This window comes from Rhagoletis zephyria, unplaced genomic scaffold (assembly GCF_001687245.7).
Source record: "Rhagoletis zephyria isolate East Lansing unplaced genomic scaffold, Rhagoletis_zephyria_1.1 Rzeph_scaffold_04839, whole genome shotgun sequence".
Lineage (NCBI taxonomy): Eukaryota > Metazoa > Arthropoda > Insecta > Diptera > Tephritidae > Rhagoletis > Rhagoletis zephyria.
Genome location: NW_016161922.1, coordinates 1,750 through 12,476, shown reverse-complemented (window position 1 = coordinate 12,476; position 10,727 = coordinate 1,750). Strand labels below are relative to the sequence as shown.

Genomic DNA, 10,727 nt, shown 5'->3' with positions numbered 1-10,727 from the left:
GTATGTATGTATGTATGTATGCATTCAGGCCTTCCCGCACAACTGGCTTGTACATATGTATGTACATATGTATCTCATTATGCATTCATTACAACGCACCTTTTAAGTAAAAGTATCAAATATTTAATGCGTCTGAGTTTAACGGTCAATTAACTCTCAAAAATCGTAAGAGAATTATATTTTTAAATGCATCTTACAAGCATACTATAAATACATATATGTACATATGTATACATACATATGTAACTAAGTATATAAAAACTCATTTAAGAGCTGTTTCGCAACGCAATTTGCGGCAAAGCAAATTAAATCGCATTTAACCAAATTGAAATAAGAACATCCATAATTACGGTTTTTTTTTTATTTTGGCGGCGATAAGATCCCCACTCCCAAAAAAACAACAAAACTGCATGCAAAAATAATCAACCAAATAATTTAAAGTGGAATGTAGGGAAAGAGGAAAAGATTGAATCATGAGCGCTTAATAACAAAACGTGACTTAAATTAAATTGAAACTTGTCGCGACGCCGGTGTCAAATTGTCGTCAGAATACAAAATGTGAAGAATGTTTGGAGTTTGCCGCTGGAGTATTACGATTGCATAGTTTCATATTGATATGCATAATACTTGTTCATACATATGCACATTAGGGTGGGTCAATTAAAAAAGTTGATTCATATCCTTGCGATTCTGGTACTATGGACCATAACAAACATTTTCGCCCAAGGAACCATACCTCTAAAATCATTTTCGAGCCTGCCAAAATTTTTTGTTAGATATTTTCAAAAATACCAAATAAACGACCTCTTAGATGCATTTCAAAGACAAAAAAATATTATTGAAAATGTGTATACGGGGGTTTTTTGGGTCAGAGAATCCATTTTTCGCATTAATTTTTAATTTTGATCGCCACCAGAGTGCGTTTTTGAACAATTTTTTGGATTTTTCACTTTTTTTGGGGGAAATTGACGAACTTATTGCTCAAATAGTCACATCTTTGACTTTCTAATAATTTAAAATAATGGAAAAATATTTATTTCTTTATTTTGCTTTATTTTTTTATTTTTTATTTTTTTTATTTTTTTTTATTTTTCTGCGATCAAAATTAAAAATTAATGCGAAAAATGGATTCTCTGACCCAAAAAACCCCCGTATACACATTTTCAATAATATTTTTTTGTCTTTGAAATGCATCTAAGAGGTCGTTTATTTGGTATTTTTGAAAATATCTAACAAAAAATTTTGGCAGGCTCGAAAATGATTTAAGAGGTATGGTTCCTTGGGCGAAAATGTTTGTTATGGTCCATAGTACCAGAATCGCAAGGATATGAATCAACTTTTTTAATTGACCTACTAATTGACCCACCCTAATGTACATACATATATTTTTATTATTTTATTGTACTGACGTCCATCAGTTAACATTTAAATAAATTTTTTTGCAATAATTTACTTTCGTCATTCGCTGTTGTGGGCGTTCGTACTGTTGTGTGTTGATAAAATCTTGATAACCGATATATGGTTTAATTTGTGCAATTAATTACATACATACATACATATGTATGTGCATGATAACTTGTAACTCGAAAGTGGAGCAGAGTTAAATTTGGGTTAATTTGAATTTGGATTTTAACAAGTCCTAAAACGAAAAAAAGTTTTTTTTTTATTCAAAAAGTTCCTGAATGAGGTTTCAGGAAAGCAAAAATTAAGAAACAAGCCTATTCTACTGTCGATATTGTGATGGAATTTTTAATGATAGAAAGTGTTTTTTTTTAATGAAGTAACAGAAGAAAAAAATGCGATCAAGCCGGCAAATAATTTCGAATTTTTTTCGTTTCTTGGATTAAGACCGCAACCAAAAATTGAGGTAACGAACAATCGAAGGAAAGCCATTTCAACTCTAGAATGTTTACCTTTAAAAGTGGTGTCCTTAATTACCGATTTCAATAAAAAGGCTGAAATCCTTAATACTCCCACGTTTTATACAAATCTACACCAAAAAAGTTGCAATTTTTCCACTGGAAATATAAAATGTATTATATTTTGGGATTTGCGCCAAAATATTTCAGAAAAATTAAATATTTGCAAATACCTCCAAAAATCACTGTTGAATTTCTGGAACGCTCTCATTGCTTAATTTCTTAAATACTGTTTTGTCTCTGCGTCGCTCTTTAGAAGTATGATTACTTCAAGGGACTGAAGTAATTGATGTAGTAAACTTGAACTTCAAGTTAAGCGAAATTACTAATTTTCATGGCAGTCCATCATTTAATACAACCATATCTTATCTACATACATATCTATATGTATGAATCTATTTCACAACTTGTTTTGACACAGTGCTTGATTAATACACTAATATCTCGGTAGTTTGACACGCTATTTATTTAACGGTAGTATGGCGCTTATTTAATTTGTGTTGATAGTTTTTGATATGCTGCGAGCAGAGTGTGATAAATGGTATAAAAAATGAAATGGTAAAAGCAAAAGCACATTTTCATTAAATATGTAGTTCGGATAATTGATTAATACTTATCAAACGTTATATTAGAAAAGTATCTCTCGGTACTCAAATCTAATTGGTTACTTGGGCCTACTTTCTGGCCAAGTGATTCATGCTTTATATATTTACTATTTTTTACTATAAGTCTTTTTCACATTTGATTTCACTTTTTATATTTTACCATTTTTGGCAAGCAACTTTTTTGTTTTTTGTTATGAGTAAGTCAAAATATTTTCGCTTTCCGGTTAAGACATGCCAAACACTCAGCAGCAAGCAGGAGTGGGGATTGATAAGACAACACTGTGACTAAATAAAAATTTCTCTTTTACTCCGCATATCAATTTTCCTACCCTTCACCATTCGACACCAACCCTACTTACATTAGACATATGAGGTTATTCCGTTGGCTTAGAATTTTGCAGCCACATTTATACATACATCTGTATACTGAAAGTTTCAAGTCAACGTATTGAAAACCAAGAACCGAAAATTTCCATTAAATATCAAGATTTTTATTTTAAGATTACTGAAAATCGTTATTTTTTATTATTTTTTCTGCCAAAAAATAATCGTTAATTTAGGGTTTTATTTTTTCCATAATTTTTTATAGTTATATTGAGGGCTGTATTTTATGAATGTTTTAAATCCTTTATAATCTAAAAAATTTAATCGAAAAATAACGACTGGTTTTTATCAAAAAAGATCTAAAAGTAACGTTTAATTTTGATCGGAAAATTATAAATACATTTTAAACGGTTAAATTATGCTTTTTATTATGAAGAACATAACCGATCAGTATAAATTTTTTTCGGGGTCCCCTGCGGGAACTTTTTGTACCAGGTTTTGACGAACACGTAATCTTTGTTGGGGTTTCATCATTCCTTAGTCTTTTGTTTTTTTTTAGAAAAAAGTCATATGCCTAATGCACATAAATATGAGCAGTGTTGCCGCGAATCATTTTTAGTGGTACAAAAATTCCTTTTAAAAAAGGGGGCTAATATGACCCAAAAAAAAAAAATCGTTGTGGCTAAAAATGGTAGCAAAAATTTTTTAATTATATGTATACATATATGAGTATACACACAAACATTTGCAATAAGTTATAGTATAGAAAAATAATGAGCTCCAACCAAAAATCTACAATACATATACACACATATATATACATATATGTATATCTTTCTTAGTCTAAAAATTCATGTCTTACATAAATGAAAAAAATCAGATCAAATTAAGTGTATAAAACTTTTTCCTGTCAAGGATGAATACATTTGTCAAAGGGCTAAATATGGTCCAGTAGCAATTTTAAATTTATATGGCCAAAAAAAGTGTGTGCTAAATCTAGCCACCAAAGGGCTAAAACGGCAACACTGCATACGAGGCCTTCATAGAGTAAAATACCGTATTTATTATCTATAAATTATTTCTTATATTATTCAAACAGATTTTTTTAGATAGGCTCCTCTGGCTCTCATGGCCTCGTATGTAAGAACGCGCCCTTAGGCATGCGTTACACCGTTATCATAACTGATATGTACATACATATACTCATATGAGTATGTGTGTTAGCAATACTTGTTCATGTCCAGACGTTCTAACATTTTTTTTGTTTGTTTTATTGTTGCTGCTGCTGGTGTTTACACAGATTTTAACAAAGTTTTTTATATCAGTCCTTTTTGCTGCTTTTATCAGCACTTGTTGAATACGTCAGCAATCGCAAGAACTCGGGTGTGTCCTCAATATTTGGCATAGTCACAGCCAAAGCAATGAAATTTTAACAGCTGAAATGAGCCAACCCCGCCAAAAAAAAAAAGAAAAAAGCAATTGCAATCAGACCAAACGCTTTAGTTCAAAACTCAAGCGTCGAGCAAACGCACCTGCCGCCACCGATCGCGAAGCACAGCAGTTTGAAAAAGTAGATACACAAATTAGCCAACAAAAAAAAGAGAAGAAGTAATAAGCACAACGCAAGCGCTTAGCTGAAATATTTTGCATTATTTGCTATTTAATTACACATTGCGTATTTATAAATTATATCAATTATACGCGTCGCCGCTAACATATCTGCACAGTGTGATTTACTTTTGCCGTTTAGTTGACAATTATTGCAATTAATTAACAATCAAATATATATTCGGTTAATATTCTTGTCGATTGTTTGATTTTTATCTTAGCTATTTAGCGCGCGTAACACTCGTGTTTATGTCGATTGGTGCTCATTGCCAGAACAAGGTACATAGCTACTTACAGATAATGCGCGTAAATACTTAAAACAATAAAAATACAAAAAAAAAAAAAACGAAAAATAAAACTCATCACCAGTATCAATACTCGCATAAATAAAGTCAGTAATAGCAGCAGCGCAGCGCTTGCCGAGTGAAATTATTGCAACGTCGAACAAAAAAGCGTATCGCTTCAAGTAGAAAAGTCATAACGCTCGCCAAAAGCGAACAGTTAACACTTCAACGTCGGTGTCGGCATCGTTATTAACAAATTAACTCGTTTTAATTTCGTTAACAGCTCATTCGCCGCGCCATCCCCCATTCGCACAATCGGGTGAAGCATCAAATTCGTATGCAACAAAAAATAAAAATTGCTAAGCGAAATTCCTGCTCCAGTGCTTAGCTGAGTGATCGCTGAGTTTTTAGTTGTATGGCGTCGGCGGTTCAACAGTCTCCTCCCGCTCCGGTAGACACATCGACACAAGTGCAAATCTCCTTCGAACAACGTCAAAAGCAAACATTCCAAGAAACCACAGAAATGACCTACACAACGGATCGCCTTTCTGAGGGTAAAAATATATATGGTTTTTTTTTTGTGATTTTTGTTTGTTAAAAAGTGATGAGATGCTGCTGAAATATACGTCATTTCAAAATGTGAAAGTAACTTAAGAGGGAATATACCAAAAATTGGTGGTTTACTAATGGACGTAGTGGTCAGGGTTAAAAATTAGATTTATGTGATTCATAAAAGCTATACCAGAAAAAAGATAATTGGAAAAGCGAGTGGAGCATTTAGCAGAGAAAGTATTTTCCTTTGAAATTTAAGTATATTCGATGGACCGAAATTAATCATTTGGGATATTTATCTAAACTTTAGACATAAACGTTAACTAATTGCATACAAATTTACGTTTATAAGCAGTTTATCACATTATATGAATACCCCTATTACTTCACTTTTTCCCCAAATATCAAAATCTTTATTTGGAGGATTACATAACACGATTTTATTGGAAAGCACATATTTCCATTAAGCCTAATTTTCAACATAACTCCTGGAACTCATTGATTAGCTGTTCAATTATTCGCAGTTTACCTGGTAACGCTATGGATCTTAATGGTCTCTTTGCGAAGCCAAGTAGTGGCTACCCAGCAATATTTTTGCAATATTTAGATGCCAGTAGCAGTACAATCTAATATAATCGGAAACAATTAATCTGAGGTGGATTTAATGCATACAAACATAGTACAGGGTTGGACAAATGTATTGACATAGTGAGTTTTTCGCAAAATAAAAAATTTTTTTTATTCTAATTTATTTTCGATAATTTTTTATAAAAACTTAGTTCATTCTACAAGAAAAAACCATACAAATAAAATCTCTAAATTTAAAAACTCAGGAAAAATTAATAAATTTGCATACTAATTTGCAACTTCCTTTTCACGCAGGTTCTTCGATACAAAGTATGTACGACAATAATTGTTTTATCGAGAAACAAAAGCAACACCTTCCACAAAAAACAATCCAAAAAGCAGCGCGCTAAACAACTACATACGTAGAATTTTTCTAAAAAATCGGATTTGAAAGTTGTAAATTAACACGCAAATTTATTGAATTTTCGTGAGTTTTGCACACAGTTTTAGAATTTTATTTTCATGTTTTTTATTGTAGTAAGCACTATATTTAAAAAAAATGGCGAAAAGCAATTATAATAAAAAACTTTGCGAGCATTGCGAAAAATTCTCTGTGTCAATACTTTAGTCCGGCACTGTATGTGTATTATAAACTAATTTTTGAAATTTGTGAAAAGGATATTTAATATATGCCTTCGATATCCTACAGAAATGTCCAAATGCTTACATAAATCACCACCTAACTCCAAAGTAAAAATATCTGCATACAAGATACGTATTTTGTAAGAGTTAAATGCTTTTTAAACCGCTTTTAATTTTTGTTTATATGCTTGGATGAACTTTTTCCTATTTAATTTGTGCCATTTACGTAGAACTAAAACTCCCGAAAGATAGCCACATCTGGTATACTAATGAATCAGGGGTTTACTGTTTACGACCTAAAGGGCTTCTATCCATTAGTATGGGGCAAATTAACCCTGTAGATGAATCCGAGCTATGTATGAGCCAGTGGATACTGGATAGAGGGCGGCCAACAAGGACATCTGCATACACTCGCCGTAAAAGCACAAGAAGCTGGTGTGGAATTGCCTTTAGCTCTCGACACTCATATCATCCGGACAACGGGTTTACGGGCAATGAAAGGGCAAATTTTCTCGCCTGGAATGGGGATTCATTGGCCCTACATGGAACTCCGTTTACCCAAATTACTATGTCTGGATGAAGGAGGAAGCACTACTGAGCAAATGAGGTGTATAGCAGACAGACTAAATCCTTCCTGCTGGAATAAACGACAAGAAGAACTAAAGAACTTCTTCGCCTAACAAGGCTCGGCTTAAGAATGGTTACAAGCTTAATTTGACAGCTTAGTTAATGGTACCTTCAACACACGACAGCTTTGCATTCTACTACCAAATTATTCACAAACTTGCCTGTACATTTTAAATAGAATTACATAATTCAACTTAAAAAGTACGAAAACTTGCATCTATTCTCATTTCATTGCTCATTTCTTCTTCAAATATTTTGTATTTAAATTTTTGTTATCTCAACCCAATTTCAAGATTAGATAGTGTTAACATTTGATCTTGCAGTTATAATGTAGGCAATCTGAATGTTTGCTCTCTAAATACCGCGATGGGATGGTAAATCCAAAAAAAAAAAAAACACTTATGTACTTCTAAATTATTAAATTGATTTATGATTATGAGCATGCCTAATCCAAGATAATGTGTCTCTGATAAGCATAGCGCCGTTAAAAATAAAAATAAAATATTACGATGCCTAAGATAAACAGTTTTATGGCAAATGTGACCAAAAATTTAACTGCACAGCTTTGATTTCTCAAAACTTTGGTTTTAAAAATTTCCTTCAAATGCTTAAGAAGAAAGAATACATGTGGCGGCGTACTCATAATCAAATAAGGTGGACACTAAAGATAGTTTCAGATTTTTCGCATACTTTTCAATGTTATGTACATCTTTCAGCCTTCGACTATGAATATACCTAACTATCGTGTTTTTCCGGACCAAAAATATTCAGCCTTATCATGAGTTTCATTTTCCCCGAAACGGTTCACTTTTCACTTTTGGTTTCCATGGTTTTACTATGGGCGGATGACAAATTTTCGGGTGAATTTTTTTTTCAGGCGAAACTCAGGATAAGGCAGATTATATTACTGCGGAAAAAATCCGTTTAGCAGTATCTCCATTTAAACAAAAAAAAAACATTGTTTACAGTACAGTATTTTTGGAAACAGTTTTTCAATAAAAATATAGGAATTACTGTTACTATATGTACCTGTTGTACACACCGAGACAAAATGATACGGCCATCTGATTGGGCCATCTACATAAATCCAAATTTTTATATTCGTACAAAATTTATAAAAAGTAAACAAGTTGCACCGCGAAAATTTTCAAGTATGAAGTGTCTAAAAATACCGTTTCTTTTTAATTTTTTAATTTTTTTTTGCTGATACTGTCACGCATTTTTTCAATACAAAGTTACTATGTTCGATAATTGGTTTTGTAGTTATGGATGAAAATAATAACACCGTCGGTAAGAAAAATTATTAAAAGTCAACGCGAATTCCTAGCCTCCTGAAACTTCCACATTATTACTAGAATTTATTGGGCTACAAAACTGCGTACTTGAAATTTTTCTATGAACAAACAGTTTGTTGTAAAAAAAAATTTTAATTTCAAAATGATCAGAGATGAGTCGCGGTATGAGATTTTTTGCATTTATGCAGCTCAGAGCATTAATTTTCGCATTATTTTCACTCATCATCAATAGAAAACTTACAGTGAAAATTTTTCAAATCCTTTGGTACTTTTTCATTATTTGACCAGCTTAATCAAATGCTTTTGTTCCGATTCTCATCACTTTCAACTTTTTGAAATTTATTGCACAGTGCTACTAACAAAAATAATGCACTTTTCTCTTTAAACTGAGTATCAGTAATTGTGCATAAAAAAAATTATTTTTAAAACTAAATATTGAAGAGGTAATGAAAACATTATCTAAGATTTTTTTAAGTTATTCAAGTGTGTACTACAAAAGGTTGTATTTCGACACACTGATACTCAAAAATTTCAGGTGCTTTTATTGAACTTGTCCATAATAGCTTTTTAGCTGAATAGATAAAAATTTGGCTAAACACTGACTCATACATATTTTAAACGAATTACCTTTGCATTGGTGCCTAGCCTGCCCTCGCGTATGAGTAACTTTTTGGAATTTATGTAAGTTCTTTCGAATAATACAGATAGGATAGGATATAATAAGAAGGGGACGTTCCCAAACAACCAAAGTTTCTGGAGACAAGTTAGATTTGCATAAAAATATATCTTTATTTAGTGCAAATTTACCCTTTTTGGAGGAAAGCTTCACCAGAAGTCCTAAAACTCTGGTCGTTCCATACAAAAAAAAAAGGATTACAAATCGAGCACGAAAGGTTCATTTCATTATTTCCATTATTTCCTTTTTAAAGAATAAAAATACTATGTGACTAGTAAATAATATTAGTTTTACATGCCAAAGCAAAGTTTATCATCATTCATAAATTACAGTAAACAACGATTGTGGCTGCAGCGAGCTTGCCATGCGTACCTACTTACATACATACATACAATGGTTTACACACATTTGCGATAAAGTCAACACCACGCTTGTCAATCATACAAATCACTTACACACTCTGCGGGTGCTAGCAAAAAAAAACAAACAAAAAATATAAATAAACGCAGAAATAAAAAATTGTGTGGTATTTAGCCACTTATTTAGTCAATGGTAAAAAACAAATATGCATAGAAATAGTACTCGTATGAATATGAGTATGCATAAACCAATTGATTGCTATCTTTTGAATGACACTCACTGTTTTAAACTGATATTCTCACTATGTTGATTGATTTACCCAACGGCAATTTAAAATTTTACTGCCTGAACATCAAAATGCTTTTACAGGTCTAATAACTTTTGCTTTGCTTTGGTTTTATTTAGTTTTTTTTTTTGTTACTCCGCCAACAAAAGAATTCTTTGTGGTTTATTATTTGGATGTTCCTTAAAACAAAGAAGCGTCAACGAAAACAAATTTATTTTGATAAGACTCAATGTCAATGCTTTATGAGTTTAATTAACTACAAACAGCGGCACAAATTGTTTACAATTGAGCTAAGTGGTTTAGGGCACTCCCAAATATTTTTTTTTTTTTTTTGGAATAGTTAGAATGGGCTTATAGATTTTTTGGTTTATATTTTTGTACTCTGCCATATCTATCTACCTGTATTTTGCTAGCCAATTTCACAAATTCTTCATTGCATTTCATTTGCAGATATTCCCAAAATCATTGGCGTCAGCGATGTCACACACAAACGTATATGGCGTGCGCTGATTGGCGAATTTTTAGGTACCTTCTTTCTGGTTGCCATCGGTGTTGGCAGTTGCACTGGCTGGGGAACGTATACGCCATCGGTGCCGCAAATTGCCTTCTGCTTCGGTTTGGTGGTTGCCACAATGGCGCTGGTAAGTGTGACCAAAAAAAAAAATATTTATTTACATAGTACATAAGAGAAAATACATGCCGATGAGTGTATGTATGTATGTATGTTTGTTTGTATAAGTACAAAAACACCTATGTGTTGTATTTATACTAACGCATGCCACAATTTGTTATGAATCATTCTAAGCCGATATTCTATTACCTCAATTTCCAATTAAGTTATAATGTTTTTAATTAACTTTTCAAGTCGATCCACTTTTTGCGAAATCTACTCCAAACTTCATTCTAAAACAAGCTAAAGTAGCAGTTGTTTATCAAACGCAGCTAAGGTCATTGACGAGGTCAGCCAAGTGATTCAAGTTAA

General features: G+C 32.2%; 1 protein-coding gene across 1 annotated transcript in view; it reads left to right on the top strand.

Annotated features, from left to right (window-relative positions):
* LOC108371270 (aquaporin AQPAn.G-like) overlaps positions 1-10,386 on the top strand; it is a gene marked incomplete at its 3' end in the record, with an annotated part of 44,553 nt that extends 34,167 nt beyond the window's left edge. Inside the window, exon 3 of the mRNA XM_017626797.1 lies at positions 10,196-10,386. Within this exon, the coding sequence (XP_017482286.1) occupies positions 10,196-10,386 (191 nt within the window). The remainder of the gene's footprint in view (positions 1-10,195) is intronic.
* Positions 10,387-10,727: the final 341 nt, after the last annotated feature.